The sequence below is a fragment of the Fusarium sambucinum genome, chromosome IV (genome assembly GCF_050947815.1).
Source record: "Fusarium sambucinum isolate potato_lamoka chromosome IV, whole genome shotgun sequence".
Taxonomy (NCBI): domain Eukaryota; kingdom Fungi; phylum Ascomycota; class Sordariomycetes; order Hypocreales; family Nectriaceae; genus Fusarium; species Fusarium sambucinum.
In genome coordinates this window covers 664,496-684,015 of record NC_139291.1, presented here as the reverse complement: position 1 = coordinate 684,015, position 19,520 = coordinate 664,496, and the positions used below count along the sequence as shown (strand labels likewise).

General features: G+C 46.4%; 9 protein-coding genes across 9 annotated transcripts; 4 read left to right on the top strand and 5 right to left on the bottom strand.

The window, feature by feature from the left end:
* Positions 1–164: 164 nt before the first annotated feature.
* On the top strand, positions 165–1,557 carry FSST1_000241 (uncharacterized protein; the record flags this gene model as incomplete). The annotated part of the gene is made up of 2 exons (XM_083228406.1): positions 165–432; positions 488–1,557. 2 exons carry the CDS (start codon positions 165–167, stop codon positions 1,555–1,557), a joined length of 1,338 nt encoding a protein of 445 aa, XP_083090423.1.
* Positions 1,558–2,005: 448 nt separating this feature from the next.
* On the top strand, positions 2,006–2,839 carry FSST1_000240 (ATP/GTP-binding protein; the record flags this gene model as incomplete). The annotated part of the gene is made up of 2 exons (XM_083228395.1): positions 2,006–2,635; positions 2,816–2,839. 2 exons carry the CDS (start codon positions 2,006–2,008, stop codon positions 2,837–2,839), a joined length of 654 nt encoding a protein of 217 aa, XP_083090422.1.
* A 66-nt stretch (positions 2,840–2,905) lies between these two features.
* FSST1_000239 (uncharacterized protein) lies at positions 2,906–4,402 on the bottom strand (the record flags this gene model as incomplete). The annotated part of the gene is made up of 2 exons (XM_083228383.1): positions 2,906–3,556; positions 3,605–4,402. The coding sequence occupies 2 exons, from the start codon at positions 4,400–4,402 to the stop codon at positions 2,906–2,908; spliced, it is 1,449 nt and encodes a 482-aa protein (XP_083090421.1).
* A 2,817-nt stretch (positions 4,403–7,219) lies between these two features.
* On the bottom strand, positions 7,220–8,746 carry FSST1_000238 (uncharacterized protein; the record flags this gene model as incomplete). Its single annotated transcript, XM_083228372.1, has 1 exon — positions 7,220–8,746. The coding sequence occupies one exon, from the start codon at positions 8,744–8,746 to the stop codon at positions 7,220–7,222; it is 1,527 nt and encodes a 508-aa protein (XP_083090420.1).
* A 349-nt stretch (positions 8,747–9,095) lies between these two features.
* FSST1_000237 (general substrate transporter) lies at positions 9,096–10,748 on the bottom strand (the record flags this gene model as incomplete). The annotated part of the gene is made up of 1 exon (XM_083228361.1): positions 9,096–10,748. One exon carries the CDS (start codon positions 10,746–10,748, stop codon positions 9,096–9,098), a length of 1,653 nt encoding a protein of 550 aa, XP_083090419.1.
* A 916-nt stretch (positions 10,749–11,664) lies between these two features.
* Positions 11,665–13,458, top strand: FSST1_000236 (glycoside hydrolase superfamily; the record flags this gene model as incomplete). Its single annotated transcript, XM_083228350.1, has 1 exon — positions 11,665–13,458. The coding sequence occupies one exon, from the start codon at positions 11,665–11,667 to the stop codon at positions 13,456–13,458; it is 1,794 nt and encodes a 597-aa protein (XP_083090418.1).
* Positions 13,459–13,591: 133 nt separating this feature from the next.
* FSST1_000235 (uncharacterized protein) lies at positions 13,592–14,950 on the bottom strand (the record flags this gene model as incomplete). Its single annotated transcript, XM_083228339.1, has 1 exon — positions 13,592–14,950. The coding sequence occupies one exon, from the start codon at positions 14,948–14,950 to the stop codon at positions 13,592–13,594; it is 1,359 nt and encodes a 452-aa protein (XP_083090417.1).
* Positions 14,951–17,043: 2,093 nt separating this feature from the next.
* Positions 17,044–18,010, top strand: FSST1_000234 (uncharacterized protein; the record flags this gene model as incomplete). Its single annotated transcript, XM_083228328.1, has 3 exons — positions 17,044–17,254; positions 17,305–17,374; positions 17,425–18,010. The coding sequence occupies 3 exons, from the start codon at positions 17,044–17,046 to the stop codon at positions 18,008–18,010; spliced, it is 867 nt and encodes a 288-aa protein (XP_083090416.1).
* A 677-nt stretch (positions 18,011–18,687) lies between these two features.
* On the bottom strand, positions 18,688–19,474 carry FSST1_000233 (uncharacterized protein; the record flags this gene model as incomplete). Its single annotated transcript, XM_083228317.1, has 5 exons — positions 18,688–18,750; positions 18,806–18,926; positions 19,015–19,205; positions 19,261–19,374; positions 19,433–19,474. 5 exons carry the CDS (start codon positions 19,472–19,474, stop codon positions 18,688–18,690), a joined length of 531 nt encoding a protein of 176 aa, XP_083090415.1.
* Positions 19,475–19,520: the final 46 nt, after the last annotated feature.

Genomic DNA, 19,520 nt, shown 5'->3' with positions numbered 1-19,520 from the left:
CTTAATTTACTCTTCCCACTCAGGGCTGGAAGCATGAGAGACAAAATTAGTGGGTCACTTTATGCACCTTAGGCGATAGTTCTTAGACTACTTATTTTTATACCCTAAGACTTAGGATGCCTTCTTCCATCCACCTTCACCAACGCGCTCGACCAGCTTTCACGATGAGCGTACCGCGGCCCGACTATGAACGCCCCATAACACTCCTACCAGCCGATGAAGTTGAACAGCGTCGTGATTTTGCCATTATGTTACAAGAAAAACTCAACGAGGCAAACCCCGAGCGCGAAGTTCAGCTGACTTCAGTTCATCTGGCTGCCTTGTTGACGATGCCTAAGGAGAATTTGGAGCATCTTCGTGAATCTCTCATTTGGATATCGCACACTTCAATGACCGACATGTTTGGTGAACTGCCTGGATTAGTTACGCGCTGTGAGTTATCCTTCCCTATCTACCTATCAAGTCTTCTTTACTGACGAGTCCTAAGTTGTGTCCCCAGCCACAATCGCACCTCCACCCCCGTCCGCACCTCCAGCCCTAGAACTTATCGGCAATGTCGGCAAGACGCAAGCGACACAGCGAGCTGGCTCATCACGACCTTCCAACGCAAGTAAGAAAAAAAGAAACAAAACTGAGATTAAACGACTCAGCAAGAAAGGTACAACCACATCGCAAAGAACCAGCCGAGCTTCAGACCCAGACGCAGGGTTTTTGCCAACCAGGAAAGACGGCACCCCCCTCTCCATGATCAACAGCGTCAGCGACGAGAAGGCACTTTGCCGTCAACGGGACGGAGACAGGTGTATCTTCATGCAAACTGCAGACGGAGAAGTCGCACACATCATTCCACAGTCGTGGAACAGTAATATCGACAATACGGAAAGGACAAGGCAGTTCTTTGAAGCCGCCCGCTTGTTCATGAGCCCGGAGCAATATAAAAGATGCGAAAAGCTCTTGGTGCCTACCAGCGCCATAGGTATTGGTACTTCGGACAAAGCATGGAATATGCTATATCTCGAGAGGCAACTGCACCGGTGTCTAGACAGTACTAATGTCGGATTCAAGTGCCTACGCGTCACTGACCATCCAGATGGAAAAACGGCCACCGTCACAATACAGTTTCATTGGCATCTACGGCGTATGCAGCCGCCCGACGTGAATGTGACCTTGGAGGGAGAAGGCAACCATTTCGATAAGATGGTTGAAAGCATCCGGAAGTTTGATGAAAACCCCAGACCCGCTCGCACGAAACTCGGACATGGCAACTATGCAGCAATGCGGACTAATAATCACGCACCACTAATCTCTGGTCACCTTGCTCACATTGAGATGTCGTCCGATGATGCCCAGAAATGCAAGGCTATGCTGGACCTTGCCTGGCACTTGGGTGTTGTTGGTGCCATGAGTGGCGCGGCCGAGTGGCCGGAGCTCCCAAGCGATGATGATGACGACGACTGGGATGAATTGAGACAGCGAAATATGGTTGAACAATGGTTAGAGGACCAATTCAAATTGACAGAGGAAGAACGGGGTAAGAGAGTGAAGGGGAAACCTTGATCCATTTTCGGTGGTGGCCCTCAGGGTATCAGAAAAATTAACCGATGGAAGAATAAGAGACGAAATTAGTAGACCACTTTATGCCCCTTAGGCTATAGTTCTTAGACTACTTATTTTTATACCCTAAAACTTAGGAAGCTATTTTTTCTGCTACCCAGTAGGTGCATTTTGCTTACACCCAGTGAATTGAGTTTGCAGAGGGGAAAGGCGCTTGAGAGGAAAGAGATAAGCGACGAGTACCTAAGACGAGATGATCCAATGAAGTTGAGCTGAGGCTGATGATGATTCATCTTCATTGGATATCCGTGAATGTTTGTTACACAACAGGCTACCCCGCGGAGGCCTATCTCAGACTGTCGTCGGATCGACCTAGCTTTGACATCTCTCTCTCTCTCTCATCTATCAACTATTTAACGACTGACGAGATAGACCAAAAGGTCAATCAATCATGCCAACAAGAATTAATATCCCCAACATCTACATCATCGGCCCTCAATCCACAGGCAAAACTACCCTAGTCCACAAACTACAGGATGACCTGCAGCACTGGCCTGAGCCTAAAAAACCACACGTCATCTCCGAAGTAGCCAGAACTGTTCTCACAAAGCACAACTACTCAGCTCACGACATTCAGACATCACCAACGAGATGCCTCGAACTGCAACAACTCATCCTAGAAGCTCAAGCAGTCGCCGAGAGAGACGCTCTGGAAACCTCTAGATGGTTTATCTCTGATCGATCCGGTCTTGATCCATTGGTCTATGCGAAACGTTACGTCTCACTCGAAGGGATGCAAGAGTTACAACAATTACCTGTGTGGGCCGAGATTAAAGAAAGAATGGAACACTCTTTGATTGTGGTCTGTGAGGCGGGGACGCCTTGGTTGACGGACGATGGGGTACGATTGATGCCTGATAGCAACGACGAGTGGATGGCTGTATCTCACGACTTTTGCACATTGTTGGACCAGCTAGACCTCAAGTATTCCATCCTTCCTAAAACCATGCTAGACTTGTCACGACGAGCAAGCTTTATTTGGGGGGAATGGCAAGTTGCCTCTTTGCTGGAAGAAATGGACGTCAGTACCTACCGTACATGCCTAGTGGGTGGCAGAAACGTTGACCTTCAAGCTTTAGGCTACAAAAATAAATAACTTAAGGAGTACGATCAAAGTACCATAAGCTGGCCTACTAATTTCGTCTCTTATGTTTCTAGCGGCGGTGGGTGGATACCTCCTACCAATGGATCCTTTCCCAAGTACGGAGGGTCGGATTGGAATTGAGAACAGTATAAATTGGTCGCTAATTTGAAATCATTCTATAATACATGATTCTAACACATAAACATCTTATGAAGAATTGTCTCCGCAGGAAAAGACACCACGGACACCTGATGAAGAGTTGAAAATGTCAAGAAGCTCAGTGATTGATGCCCACAGACCAGCTGCGTTCATAAAGAGCGACATGATAATGAGAAGAGCATTGACAATAGTCAAGCAGATCTTCTTCCAGTCACGGAAGTACTGACCCTTGTTCATGTGGAACCAAAAGACAGCACTGAAACCGTATGTGAACCAAGAAATGGTAGTGGCAGATGTGATGGAGAGAATAGAGTCGAAAACAGGGATGGCGTTGGACAGGATGAAAACGACGATCCAAAAGCCAGTTACGGATGCGATCCAAGTTCCCCAGGACTTGACGGAGCTGGCAGTGACTTCATGAAGGTTGCCAGTCCATCGCATAACGTTAACAAAGATGTACTTGGATCCGATGTGGCCGTAAGCGAGACCAGTAGCAAAAATGGCAGGGAGGGCGACACCATATGCAGCCTTGGAGAAAATGGGTGCTGTGGATCCCAAGATTGGCGAGGTGGTGTATTCGGCTCCGAGGCAGTAGAAAATGACTGCAAAGATGACATACATGGTCATGGATCCACACTCAAGGACGGTAAGACAGAACTTGAAATCTTCAAGAGGCGAGGCCATCTCAGCAAGATATCCCTGGAAATTGTTAGCTGTGTTTGGCTATTACGTGACAATTTAACTTACGACAAAGCTGAGGTTGGCGGCATAGGCAAAAACAATCTTCAGACAAGCATTGAGGCCATCGCGGAAACTAGGGTTACCGACAATGACAATCTCTCTACGCCACTCAGACATGTTATCAACACCTCGAGGGCCATCAACGCCAAGAACGACCATGACGATGATACAAGCGGTCAGAACACTGAGAGCATTGGGAATACCGAGGTGAGACACAAACTTGGTGGTGCGGGGAAGACCGAAGAGGAAGCATGCAGCGCAGGAGATGAAGATGAAGACAACAGTGCAAGTCGCATGATCGCTAATGGTGTTGAGGGCAATAGAGAGGGTAACCATAGCTGAAGCAGCGACAAAGATGACCTGAATCATCATCATCACACCAGCGATACTTTCAAGTGTTCTACCACCGACAAAACGAGTCATGTCGACAATGTTGAGCACCTGAGGATGAAGGCGATAATATTGAAGAAGCTCATAGGCAGTATACCAAGAAATGCCACCAATACCGATCAGCGCAATGATACCGGGGACGAGTCCAAGGGTCTTGAGAGTCGAGGGAAGCGATAGGATGCCGAGACCGATCTGATTGGCGAAGAGGATGAAGATGGTATCCCATCTCTTGAGAGTTCGAAAGTTCTTGCCGCCTTGGGAGTAGATATTTGAGTTGTCGGCAGATTCATTGACGGTTTGGAAATCGTGACCGTCGTGGGAGCTACTGGCTTCGTGTTTGTTGTAGCCATCGCTATCAGAGGTGACTCCATCGTGGAGTTGACCTTTGGTCTTTTGATCGCCAAGTTTCTCCATATTTTCTGTTTGGAGTGTTTATTGGGAGTGTGTATACAAAAAGCTTGTTCAATAAAAGAAGAAAAGAGACAAATGTCACCAGGACAGTTGACACTGTAGATGTATGGATGAATGATGGAAGGAGAGGCGATGACGGTTGAAAGCTGGGGATAGACGAGAGAGATTAAGTGGAATTGAGTCAAACTTTATAACCGTCAGCCTTGCCTTGAAAGATTGTGTATAAATGGCGCAGTTTATTAGACAGTGCTTCATGGTCTGACGGGATAGGGGGGCCATATGACACTGAGACGTCATTGCGAGAATATCTACTGGGGAAATTGAGGTGATGGGATCCGCAGCATCTCGTTCGCCTCAAATCAGGTTCAACCGGGGTAGGCAGTTGGAGTAATGGGGGCGGTGCTCTTGGCCAGCCCCATGGGGGTTTGATGAAACGGAAGGCCTGCCGAGATAATAACAAGTTTCCTATTCAGGGTATTATTCATGGTTCGGTCAAATTCGGTATGTCTGTGGATTCAGAGGAAGTTGCCCGGACCAGTCGGATACAAAGGTTCAAGAGTGCACTGCTCAGAAGGTTTCCTTGGCTTCCTTGGATGCTTTGCTTCAGATGGATGGAAATTTGACCGAAAGCTGTTTTTATGTCTGTGCTTTTTTTTTTACGGGTTCGCCGGGATGTTTTGACGTCAGGGATGGGGACATGTTTTTTTTGACGCGATAGAGGTTGAGCCTCATTCAGCCGCCAATGTTTAAGACGACGTCTGGTGACGATACAAGTGATGACTTGGATAGTAATTACTATCAAGAGTTTAGTTATCTGTTCGAGTATCTAGATTGTCACTATTCATATCGTCTTCTTTTACAAATATCCTTGCTTTCTTGGTTTATTATGGGCTCAACATTACTATGACTAACAAAACTCCATTACGGCCTTGGCAAACTCCATATCTCATGGTCAATCCCCATAATAGGCCCACGCTTTGGTCCCTGATTCTCCAATAATCACGAGACAAGCCGTCAGAAGAATGCAAACCAAAAACATGTCCCCTCGTCAGATAATTTACAAAAGTCTGGAGACTGTAGTTTTCATTAGTGATGAGAACCAGAATTCATGCGAGCCCCCATGGGGAAGATGGATATTCCCCAGAATGATGAAGAGACACCGTTATCTGGGGGAAACTTGGCAATTAGTTAGTGTTTGTCAACAAGTGGTTTTCTCAATGTCAAGATCGCGGAAACTTGCAACAATCACCATCAAGTTTCCTGTTCTTAATGATCTACACTAGTATGCATAACTATGTCATGACTTGCACTTTAAATCATTCTAGAAAAATAATTTATGAAGGGAAAAGCCATACCATTTTCAATTAGGTTAGTCTAGCCGCGCATGCTTGCGTGTCACTTCAGCTTGTATTGCCCACGGCAAAGATCTACACTCCCCGAGCAAAACACAGAAAGACACGAGTAAGTTTGTCCGAGACATTGACATCAATCACCGCATCATTGGTCACTTCCTTGTTCATTTAACCAGAAAATAGGGAGATAATCAACGGACATTTCCTTGCATCCTCCTTGTAACACCAGTTGCATCAGCCTGCACTATCACAACGTTATCACCCCCACTGCATCAACATCTACAGAGTACAAAGTCAACGGTTTCCACTTAATTCAAGGGGTAAAATTGGATTCCCTATAAAAGCCGATGCTTAGCTGACAGTCATTACCACAAGGGGCTTTATGCACGTCCCGATTTGGGGTCCCGGCCACATTTATGCGCGATTTTTTATTCTAGAAATATTCTTCTGCGCCAACGCTCTGTTTCACAATTGGTCCCTTATCAACAGACCACTCGGTTCTTCTACGGGATCGCCGGTGATATTCTGATATCAAGTACTGAAAAAGAACAATAGCGCCGGTACTGAACCGGGTGATCCTTGGATGGATCAGACGTAAAGCGGTTTGGCCCGAGTCTTAGCTGATGTCTTATTGCATTCACGGATATTAGCAACGGTGGAAGTCGGACTTGGGGGACGTGTCGCGGGTGTCGGGTAGGATGATCTTGGTGATCCCACGCGACGAAGACAGAATATTGAGGGATATCGAGCCATAGTCAAACGGTTAAAGTCGGACCATCAGAGACATCGGGCTTGAGGAGTATTGCTGCCCAGTCTTGGCAATATGTAGAGGAGTGGATGTTGGGGTAATCTCGTGGTAATTCTCGGGGTAAGTACTGTCTTGCATGTCCATGCTTTGGAGATCCAGACCTTTTTAGTGAGGTGCAGCATAATGTAAGAGTAAGCTGATACATGAGATAGATGGCGTGTCGAGACAACTTCCTAAACAGGCACCGCGTCAAGCTCGTGCACCTGTTAGGCAGAGATGCAGCATTTATTAACTATTAGTCAGTTAGGAGTTTTATCATGCAATTCAGTAATACTCGTGTCTAATATTGATCAGGTTCGATCGAAGAGTTACGATAAGTGACTTGACATGAAAAACGCGTGATGGGTAGTGTTTGGTAACTGGTCGGTAGCAAGAGTCTGAAATTGTGGAATAACTGTTTGTCGAAGAACAGATCTATCTACAATGAAAAGTAAAGTAAAATAGATACTAAATATTAAATGCAAGTCCTTAGAGGCAGTATTCGAGTTGATAGAATACGAGTTACCTAATTATACATACCTACTATAGGGTACGCTGAACGCCGCAAAATCCCCATTCCTCCCCCTCGGATCTTTGCAAGAGGACTTGAATGTTCAAAGCTGAGTAAAAGAAGTTACCGAGTATTAACAATATGTTTTGTACATGCATCCATAATCTAACTTATCCGGACAACCACCCGTCAGCATTATAAGTAGCCAAACTATGAAACCCCGAAGCATCCTGCAATCCACTTAACTTCTCCTTCAGATACTCCCTCTGATTCTGATGAATCCTATCAAAACTCAACAAAAACGTAACAAGAAACAAAAAATCCTCCACCCTCGCCTCGACATCCTGCTGCTCCCCAGCCCCAGTAGGTAAAGCCAATACATCCGCCACAGTGGTCGTGATCTCAAACAGCTTGGCTAGAATACCCGGTCCATGTAGCGCAACACTGTCAAAGCTTTTTAGTCGATCAACTAGGTTTCGAAGTTGAGTTGAGAGACGATGTGCGGGGAAGTGCATTGAGAAGCCTTCATGCGTGTTTTGTGGTGGTGTAGATTGTAAAAGACCTTGGGATAGTGCAAGTTGCCATACTAGGATTCTCATCCAGAGTCGTGTGATTAGCAAGTCTGCGTGTTGAAGCTCGGTTAAGCCCTCGCAGCCACTCGATATCAACTTGTTATCAGTCTCGGCTACGCGTATCTCATCTTGGTCGAGTTGGGCCTGTTTGTACTCGATCCAGTCAGCTGTCATTTCAGGTGCTGGATTGGATGGATTCTGTTGAGCCCTCCAGTGAGCCAAGAATTCATCGTCGAGCACATTAAACAGCTCGATCAATCGATTGAAGCCTTCATTTATCCCAGGCGACAACTCATAGTCTGGAATCGGGAGACCAGTTTTGAGAGGAGGCAATAGAGCTGGGTAGCCTGCAATGACTGTGAGATAACGTTCGTGGATTGATATCTCCCAATACATCCGTTGTCGCGTGGCAATTTCGTGATGAGTGAGTGAACCATCTGTGAGGTCCATCATCTGTATCATTGTTCCAGCTTCTCGCAGCATCATCAGACCTCGCTCCAATCTCTCAAAGGTCATGAGAGAATTCTCCAAAAAGATACACGTCATGACGCGTTTCGCGCTGACTGGCAATTTACTTAGGAACCCAGTTCCTAATTCGGCTTGTCTGTGCGCTTTGAAACCAAGAGCCAAAAGATCCATCATCCTTGCAAGGATATCATTGTCAGGGTTCCACGTTGTTTGCGATAAGTTGATTGTAGCCCCGGCAAACGCGTACACAAACGCAGCATCTTCAAAGCTATTTTCCATCCCTTCAATCGCGGTCACGACTTCGGATGGTAAAATAATTGGATTGACTGGAAAAACAGCGCGTTCATATTCCTTGACGAGATTGAGAAAAAAGTCTTGGGTATATAGTGTGCCATTGCTCGTGGGGATGTATGAAGGTGAAGGATCGTCAGTTTGCGGGGAACCCGAGTTGGACCTTGCATCATCAGGTCGCACGCAAACACCCTCGCGTATCTGAGCTACTAATCGTCCGCGTACCGTGGGCTTTCTCTTTGTCGGGGGCGCCGAGTAGACGCAGGCAAGGTTGAGATGTCCACATTGAGAACACGGGACTGAACCGTTGCATTTGACTTTTCTAAGACGACAGGGATCGCATGCTCTTGTTGTTCGACTGCTCATTGTCAAAGAAAATGGGGTTCAAGAGGTTGAGAGCTGAAGATGAAGATGCGGAGTTGCCAGACACGAGATATGTCACGCTAAGAATGGTTATGGCTAGACAACCCCACCTTATAAACTTGCCACTTTTTATTTCTTTATTGGGGTTTGGACACGAGAACATTGACCGAGGTTGGCTTGGGCTTGTCACATTTCAGAATGGGCTGATTTCATGGCATCAGATCATTGTCTTCAAGAACAGAGATTGCGAAAATTGATACTTGATTATACTCATAAACGTAATATCATTGCTAACAATTGCTAAACTGGCTCGAAACACTGAATAACTCCATCGTAACTCATTCTAAACTACTCAAGACTTGTTGCTGTTGACTTGCTCAACATAGATGGCAGAAGCCTTTTCCTTTGTAACATCCACAAACTCAGCATCCATTCTCTCAACCTCTGTAGTCTTGAACTTGCGAGCACTGACACCACGGTCAAAGAGAACATCGAGTTCACCATAAGTGCGACCCTTGGGCTCAGGCAGGCGGAAGTAAGTCCAGACAGCGCACAGAGCACAAGTTCCAGCCCAGAAGAAACCAGCCTTTGCACCCCAGTTCCAAGCAGAAGGGTTCAACATGCGAGGAGTGATGATGTTGGTCATGATGCCAACGATATTGTATGTGTTTCGGGCGAGGACAACGGTCTTGGTTCGGAGACGGGTCGAGGACAGTTCGGCGACGAGAGAGTAGCAGACGGGTCCGACGGTCGAATCGTAGGTGAAGGTGTAGATGAGGAGAAGAGATCCAATGACCCATTGAGCAGCGACGTTCTCCTTTCCGGCGAAAGCGACACAACCGATGGTGAGAAGGAGGATGCACATGGCGAGTTGACCATAGAGATAGAGTGTGCGTCGACCGAACCATCCCATGAGGAACCAAGAGAAGACAGTACCAACGGCACCGATGGCGTACTGACCAAGAGACATGGAGAAACTGTTTTCAACAGCCATACCAGCCATCTGGTAGAAGTAGGTAGAATATCCCATAAAGGTAGCACCGCAGAGAGTCTGAACCATCCAGGTACAGCAAACAATCTCTGTTCGTCGCAGACTGGTACCCTTGAAGAGATCAAAGTATGATGTACCGGACTGAACTTCCTTCTCCATCTCATTGGTATGAATCATCATGGAAATCGTCTCGTCGGGCTTGAACTCGGACTCGCTGTTGCGGGCGGTAAGTCGCTGCAGGGAAACCTTGGCCTCTTCGATGCGGCCCTTTCGGACGAGCCACCAGGGAGACTCGGGGGCGAGGTAGATGCCGATGATGAGAGGAACGGGCCACATCCACTGGAGAGCAAAGGGGATCTTATAACCCCACTGATCGTCGCGGGTGACCATGGCGCGGAGGACACCAGAGGCGATGAACTGACCGAGAACCCAGCAGAGGTTGACATAGGTGGTCAGATAGGCGCGGAGGTGGGTAGGGCAGACTTCAGAGGCGTAGGTGGTGGTAAGAGTCTGGAAGACACCCCAGGGAATACCGATGAAGATCTCTCCAATGAGAAGCTGAACAAGAGTCTCGGAAAAGAAGATGATGAAGATGAAACCGATACATCCAATGAGAGCACCGATGAGAGTCTTGCGGTATCCAAAGCGATCGGCAATGATACCGTTGATGAAGAGACCAAGAATCTGACCACAGAGAGTACCATTGGAAAGACCAGACTGCCAAGCAGCTGTCAACTGATAAGTACCATCAGGCTGCTCAACACCAAACTTGCGCTGGAAGGGAGGATAGGCAAAGAGGTTGTTGAGAAGAACAACATCGAAACCTTCCATAATGATGCAGAGGGACAAGAAGATTGACCAAAGACAGGCCTTCTTGTAGAGCTTGAGAGACTGGATGAGTCCCATGTTGCGCTCTGCCTCTGTTGCGGCTGCGGCTTCATGGGCGACGTTTGCGTCCACAACGGCTGGGATGTGTGGCGCGATGCCATTGTCAACCTTTGAGTCGGGAGACATTTTGAGAAATGAAGTATAGAATGTTCAGATCAGAAGAGTTGTGGACCCAAGGTGAAGAGATGAGAGAAGTGATGCTGATGATGTTCTGAGATTTCGTTTTTTAGCGAGATATGCTTGACATCTTATACTCGAAGCGAGATGAAGAGAATGAGGTTGTCAAGTTAATTGAGACAATCCAAAAAGGCAAGTAACGAGTTCTACGAAACAATTCTCGGCCAGATTTCTTAGCGTGCATGGCAAATCATGGGGATGGCCGTGTCTAGGCCTGTCCGAGAGAGGTTACACTAAAAGATCATTGGTTGATTAAGACATGTTCTGTCGGTCCGGATCTCGTTCGAGTTAGTTACAGTTCCGATTACCGAACTATTGTAAATTAGCTTCCTTCAACCAACGCTCAACGTCGACGTTAACAAGGTCAATGATCTACCCAGCTCCCCCATGGGGGACAGACCAAAAGTCTGGGGTCGGACCGAGACTCTGCAGATCATGGGGAATGTGGGAATGCATCAAAACTTGACTTTCAGATTTTGTGGCTGAAATCAGTGGATCATCGTGCAACCATTGAGAGACACAGTTGAGGCATTTGACTCTGAACTCATCTCGTCGGACCGGTCAATAACCAATCATGTTCAAGTCAAGTCGTCGGTCCGAGGTTACACCAATCAAGTCGTGATACCACCCTTCGAGAGCCTCTGAGACATTTAGTTCATGAATTCATTGGTTCGGTTGAATCACGATTTCATCGGTCCGACCAACGCGGGGGAATTAGACGAGGATGCATCAATCATGGGGAAACACATGATTGTGGGTTACAGTATGCCCATCTTATAGCCAGATGGTATTTATTCTCCGTACCTCACAGTCATTTTCAAAAAACAACGTCTCTTCATTATTATCTTCTTCAATTCTCTTTACAATGACTGTCAACAAACGCACAAAGCAGTGGTGGAAGCAGGCCACTATCTACCAAATCTACCCTGCATCCTTCTGCGACTCCAATGGCGATGGCATGGGAGATCTCCAAGGCATCATATCCAAGTTGGACTATATCTCCAGCTTAGGTGTTGATGTTATTTGGGTCTGTCCTATGTATGATAGCCCACAAGTTGATATGGGTTATGATATCTCCAACTACGAAGATGTCTATGGTCCCTATGGTACTCTCCAAGATATGGAAGAGTTGATCCGCAAGACTCACGAAAAGGGCATGAAGATTATGCTTGATCTCGTTATCAACCATACTTCTGACAAGCATGCTTGGTTCGAGGAGTCAAGACTTAGCAAGGATAGCCCCAAGCGTGATTGGTACATCTGGCGACCTGCCAAGTACTCAGACGATAGTCAACGTCTCCCTCCAAACAATTGGCGTTCCAACTTTGGAAAGGGCAGTGTCTGGGAATGGGATGAGGCAACAGGAGAGTACTATCTTCACCTCTTTGCCAAAGAGCAACCTGATCTCAACTGGGAGAACCCAGAGACCAGAAGGGCCATCTATGCTTCCTCCATGGAATTCTGGCTTGACAGAGGTGTCGATGGATTCCGTGTTGATACTGTCAACATGTACTCCAAGATCCAGGACTTCCCGGATGCGCCTATCGTCGACCCCAAGGCCGAATACCAACCTGCCGGACTCCTCTACTGCAACGGCCCTCGAATGCACGAGTTTCTCAGCGAGATGAGCGAGGTTCTTGAACGATACGATGCCATCACTGTTGGCGAACTTCCCCACACACCAGACTTGGAGCGCGTCTTGCGATACGTTAGCGCCAAGGAGAAGCAACTCAACATGGTGTTCCAATTCGACGTTGTCGATGTCGGATTTGGAAAGACTCATAAATATGAGACTACACCCAAAAACTATACTCTTCCTCAGTTGAAGGATGCCTTTGGTCGTACACAGAGTTTGATTCATGGAACAGATGCTTGGACAACTGTTTTTATGGAGAATCACGACCAGGCTCGTTCAGTATCGCGCTTTACAAACGACAGTCCTCAGTATAGAGTGGCAGGAGCCAAGCTCTTGGCTTTGCTTCAGTCTTGTTTGAGTGGTACACAATATGTCTATCAAGGTCAAGAGATCGGTTCAGTCAACGCACCAAAGGATAGTTATCCTCTGGAAAACTACGTCGATATCGAGAGCTATCAGTTCCTGGACATTGTCAAGGAACGATCTAACAACGATGAGCAAGAAATCGACAAAGCCTTCAATGCTCTACAACACTTGGCTCGAGACCATGCACGTATCCCCATCTGTTGGAGCGATGGCAAGCACGGAGGATTCTCAGAAGCAGCCGAAAAGACTGGACTATCTACCAAAGCTCCTTGGATGCAAGCTCATCCTCTATCTCGAGAAGTCAACGTCGCCTCTCAACTAGACGATCCACAAAGTGTCCTTTCCTTCTGGAAGAAAGCTATTGCTTTCCGAAAGGAGTTTCCCGATCTTACTGTGTACGGAGATTACAAGGTCATTCGTCAGGATGATCCTGATATTTATGCTTTTGTTAAAGAGTCTCCTGCAGATGGATCCAAGGTTGCTGTCGTTCTCAACTTTACTACTGAGAACAAGACGTGGAGTGCTCCAACCTCTGAAGAGTTGGGAGTTACTAGTGGAAAGGATATAAAGCTTGTTCCGATAATGTCGACTCACACGGGAAAGGAAAAGACTGCTGTTTTGTCACCGTTTGAAGGACGAGTCTATTTGGTCACTTAGAAGATAGAAATAAAAAGCAGCAATAGATCAGTTTATTCAACAATGCAAACATTAGAAGTGCATCCCATTAAATCCAATCCTTTCATGGTCTATATATACGGTATTTTCCTCCATTGCCGTCTTGTCTTATAAGTCATCGCCTTGGCTCTATGATCCTATCCATAACAATTGCATCAGCAAACGATGGTGGCGCATCATCTTCTGGTGGTGGTCTTATCCACGAGTCATCCTCCTCAGCTTCAAATAATCCAAGTTCCGTGTCCAAAGTCCTACCTATCTCATAAGCATTTTGGCCTTGTGTACTATGCTCCCGTTCGTCACTAGACCTCAGTAAAAGTACATTTGCCTCTCCTTTGGCAGAGAAGACTTGGCCTGCGACCTTGGCCTCTAATATCCACTGTAACTTGTGAGTTACAGTCATGTTGTAGGTCCTGAATGATGGTGTACACTTCTCAGCAGGGTAACTAGTGTTAAACCCGACTTGTGTTAATCCAAGATGAAGATTGAGCATCTCGCCAACATCAACGGGATCCCAGCGACTGACACAGGGTATCAGTACCTCTTTGTGTAGCCGGTCCATAGCTTTTGAAAGACAGAGGTCGACGGCTCTTGTGTAGAACTTTTCTCTCCCACATTTGGCAATGACCTTGGTGCATGTAACCAGTGAAACTTTAATAAAGAGTAATGTGAATTGTTGCGGCACATTTTGTATGATCTCAGTGGTCTTTTCCCAATTTGGAAAAACAACGAGACGCAATGGTATTGGTGTCGGGTTATCCATCTGGATCCTGGTCGGAAACCCAAATAGCAGCTCATACTTGAATGTTGGATCGTGGGATCGACTCATTGACCTTTTTTTCCATCCGAACAACGATATTTTCTCCTCTTCCATCCCAGGGATCAATAGGTTGCTCTTGATACTCTTAGGATATCGCCATACCCTAATTGCAAAGTCTGCAATGGGTGGATTCGGGGAGTACTGAACCATTCTGAAGGGATGGCCAGCTTGTAACTCTTCAACTTGTTCGGATCCGCCATATATCAATTTAACAACCACAAAGTACTGAACGTATGCACTAATGACGCCAGGCGAACAAAGTGTATATGTGGGTGGTAGTTGATGGTCTGTTGTTCCCACGGGCGCATACGTGGCGGATGTGTTTCCCATGTTTATCGTCGAGTCAGCACAAGTAGGGATCTCTATGCTAAAAGACCACCGTTCATGACTTCTGAATCCAATGTTAAGTGGTCCGTTGTATAGTGAACTAGACTCGCCGTGACATGTAAGGAAGTCAAAAGATGAATCGATTGTTGCATCGTGTTTGGAAACGACTGATGCTCCTCCATGGAGACAGCATAATACTTGGGCGTTTGGGGTCGAAATAGGTGTCGCTCGGTAGGCAAACCCGGTGATGGTATCGCCTGGTGCGTATGTGTCACTATCAAGGCGGATGCCTAGCCTTTTGTCTGATTTGGGCTCCAACGGTTCCATTTTGGATTGACATTGATGCGATGATGTGATATGTTAGTATAACATAGTGGGGATCACGCAGACTATTTATAGCTGTTCAGGATTGATTGAGTTCTCAGCCTTGTACGGCGTAGCAAGTGCTGCGCCCTGACATAGCTGTGCCGCTGCCACATTCAATGTGCCAAGTTCCAGGGGTATGGTTCGACCAATTGCGAGTATTACGGTTGTGGGTTTTCCTTGGAAAGACTCGCGAGGGTTACCACTTTTGACTGATATACTCCAATTAAATAATGATTGAGCTTCTGCCAAGGTTTCTAGCCCGTTGAGAATTCATCGGTCGATTCCGGTTTTGGTTGGAATAAGTCATGTGAGAATATCAGACAACAGCCTTGGGCAGCAACAGCTGATTTCTTATTCTATAAATCTCATTATAGAGAAAACGCCAAGCAAGCTACAGTATATCGTCAGTGTTATTTCATGATTTGTATGTACGGCCTTTGCCAGGAGGGAAGAAACCCTAGTCATTGGACGCCTGAATAGTGAGGGCTGAGATGCGTTACAGCGCGGGAGCGAGGGTATTAAATTAGAGATTGTTCCCGTATATCGTATTATTGATAGCCATAGTCAGGACTGTCCTGTTGGCATTCACAAACCAATTCCTGGATGAAGTTAGGGAAAGGATACTGCGTGCAAAGTCCAAGGACGTTTTTGTACGAATTCAAATTCGCTGTGTCAGGAAGACTCTTGATGACAGGGTCGTCGAGACTTTTTGGTGTCGAAGCCGATGGTACATGATGGATTGGTCAATAACTTGGCCGCTTGAGTTTTTCTAATAATTCCCAATATTGAGAAACTGGTGTTTATTAATCGGATCCGCATTTGTGGTGTTTTCGCCCGGGAAAAGAAGCCCTTTCCCTCGAATGAGGGGTCAGGTAGGATACCTTTCATGTCAAGGCAGACCAACACAGCGGCTGTCTCATTTATAATCAACGACTTCAGGGTTTACAAGTCCTATTGTGTAGCCCGCATCAATCAACGCCAGGTTTGACAAATCCTGAGTCAGGTGAGTGAGCAGCGTGAGCCACTGGCTAAATGATAGTTCGGAATAACATTAAAATTGGCAAGATCCAGGATAATTAGCTCGGCATACTTCTTGATGTCAGAAACAATATCGCTCATGCTGTGACAGTAACAGCCAATCTCATTAATGACCGAGTTTGACGTGGAAATGGCTGGCTTTGGAGTCAGCTTGATAAAAGACTGGAAAGATTGAGGTAGTGAGACATGTGGGCCATTGCAGGCAATGAATTCAGTGGCAGGGGTCGGCATATGCGGCTCGGGCTTCATGTTCGTCGTTACTTGCAGTTATCATAACACGATTTCACGCCAGAAACCCACGGTGAGAGGCTGAAATGCAGTAGAAGACCATTTCAGCTTAAAGTGACTGGCTTGGTGGAGATTGTTTTTCAGCTGGGGCAATAGTTTGGTAGACTAGCTTTAGGGTGCAATATTAGTAAAGCAGGGAGGCTCGGGATACCTTGGCAAAGAAGCCGAACCAATTACTGATCAGGCTTGTCTAAGCGTGAAGCCACCAGATGGCAAGGCTAAGTATCAATTTGCTACTTCAGGGGTTCGTCTTGTTGGTCTCGTTTTTCTTTTCCTTTTTATTGGATGTCACAGTAGTCGAGGCTCTCGCAAGGCTCTGTTACACAGCATTAGTTCATGACTTCTTACCCCTGAGATAGATAGCTTGCAGAGCTTTACCAAGGACAGCGTTGTTATGTGACTATTCAATAATCATTCTACAAAGTGGCTTGGTTGTTGTTGTTGTTATTGTATTTTACGCGTTATTGGTCATTTTACAATGTGCTAAAAGCAAATTTTCAACTCAGCTGATCCCCCTTTATACAACAAACGCCCAGGCAATCCAGGCCCTTTATCGGTCTTTATAACTTACGCAAAGAAATTTCAATTGGTCGTTTGTTGTCTTTAAACCCGTCTTGGCCCAGATTCGTTCTCATAAACCGTGCCGTGTTTGGCAACTCTTCCTTGCAATTGGCCAGCCTACCATTTCCATCAGGTGTGATTTGGGTTTTATTTGCTAGCAAAGCACCATGCGTGTCGCGGCCCATATCGCAGCACTCGCGCTGTTTTTTGTTCACGTTTCAAGCAAAGCAGACATCCCATTTCACATGCGATCCGTCCGACATGCTTCTAACAATGGTGTGTCTTACCTAGGCATGATTTCTCGACGTGACGAATGCTCCGATGTCTTTGGAGCCAATTCACATAATGCAGCCTGTGCTCCTAGCAATACCCTTTGCTGTAGGTAACATTTTCAATACCACGATCGCAAATTCTAACCCGAGGCCCAGGTACTCGCGAGTCCCAGAGTTACCCGTCTTGCGAGAAGCACTTGGGTAAAGGATGGTGTTGTGTTGAAGAGTGAGTATCTGTTGTCGCATACTGCTAGACTACAGCTGACAGGAATGGAGGGACGGTAATTGTTACGTCGATCAGGAATCGGTTTGCGACGAGGACAACTCCGTTCCATGTACGACCCTCATGTCAGGCGAATCTGAGGCGTGTTGTCCTAAATTGACGAGTTGCGCCTCGGGCTTCGAGGCTTCGAAAGACAATGTTCGATGCAACATCAACCGCAAAGACCTCCTGAACGCCGTCAAAGCATCGGAAGAGGAGACAATGACGACTTCACCTACCTCACAGGTCTCGACAGAATTGAAGGCCAATATGGACGACGCGACGACGACCACAGACGATGTGAAGACCACAGAGCCTCTTTCTCAAACTGAAGAACCAAGCTCATCATCATTCACTACCTCGTCGTCCCACTCTTCTTCGTCTAGTCTTTCCAATGGTGCCATTGCTGGAATCGCCGTGGGAGCCGCAGCTGTTGGGATAGCTATTGCATCTTTGGCATTCTGGTTTTTGAAACGGAAGAAGATAGTCAAAGAAGAAGTGTCTATACAGCAGACGAATGCAGATTATTACCACACTCAACAGGAGCAGCAGCAACAGAAACAGCCTCAGCAAAATTGGCCACATGAATTGGGCTCGTAAGAAGGATATGATTAAGCGTCACAGCAAGCATGTTGCTGAATCTAATAAGTAGCGGCTTCAGTTCAAAGTAGATAAATATTAGTACTGTCATTAGCATGGCAGTTTGTGAAAAATACGTGATTCTACTATATTGCGATTCGTGTTTAAGATACCACAATCGTCGTTTGCTATTGTTGATTCTCATTCAAAAGTATTAAAAATAATGGGGGCAGCATCGTTGTTGCCCCGATCATGACGGCAAAGACGCATTTATGGCGGTGATGAACTTGCCGCGTCTGTCATTTAGACCTCTGCGATTCTGAGCTTTCTCATCGTAAGGGCCCCGCACAAAGGGGAATTTGTCGTGGTCCCTTTTATGCGGCCGTCTTGCATGGTCGTGTGCAGGATTGCCTTCCTTGGACTAGACTCGTTAGCATCACAATGAGTATGTTGCGTGTGGCGTTGCAACGATTGTCTATCGTGTCTGTGTGGGGCTGGTGATGTCCACACTTACATCCAGCCACATGCGAGGATGGAAAGAAGTGGCGTGAATTATAGTCGCTAGAGCTTAGCCTGACGATAAGTTGGTATCGATTTTATAGGACCAGCTGCAGTTGAAATTGAAACGGAAATCCTCAATCTTATTCAAACTACCACGATCATCTTTATACACACATAAATAATAGTACCAGAGTGTTTTAGAGAGTCTTGGGTTTTGCAGGAGCAAATAACCTCGCTACAGTCCCAAATACTATAATGAACTATAAAAACCTGTTAGTAAGAGCAGGCTAGGTTTTAATTCATAGTGGGACTTGCCAATTCATCGATAAATCTGCTATTAAGCGGCAAACGGGCATATAGATCACCGTCAATGGCCGACCTAACCGCCAGCCAAAAGTTCGGAGGCGTTCCCATCTGGAACACATCGTTGAAGAACCTAGTCATCGCTTAGTAATAGTTTCAGTTTCGAGTAACGCGGTTCATGATAAAGCTGGCAATGCTGGGGCAAGGATGGATAAACTGACAGTGCCTTGTAAATACCCGATGGTTGATTCCTTTCTTCAAATACAGTCTTCTCGCCATGGAATCCGCGGAAGCTGTGAACAGCCCTGCGAGGAATAAACATAGATCCGGCCTCTGGAGTCAAGATTGTCTCATTCCCATCAAGTATCATGGTCATGCGACCTTCCAGAACAGTGATGTATTCATCGTGATACTGTTTGCAGGATTAGTATAGAGGCTTGTCATAGTTCATTCGTGAGACAAGTAACCTTGTGCCAGTGCGGAGGAACTAAGAATGGTTCCGTTCCTGGCTTTCCGTCAAAAGTAGTAACTGCTGAGTATTTTTCTGAGTCTTGCTCGACAAGAAGGTCCATCTGAAGGCCCTGTTGAAGTCAGACATTGTCCTGGCATCTTTGCCATCAAGTCATGAGAGAAACGAACATTATCAGCCTGGAGAGTCTTCAAAAGTTGAGTTATTGCCATTTTCGCGCCAATAGTTCCCACAAATGACAGTAAAGTTTATTCCATC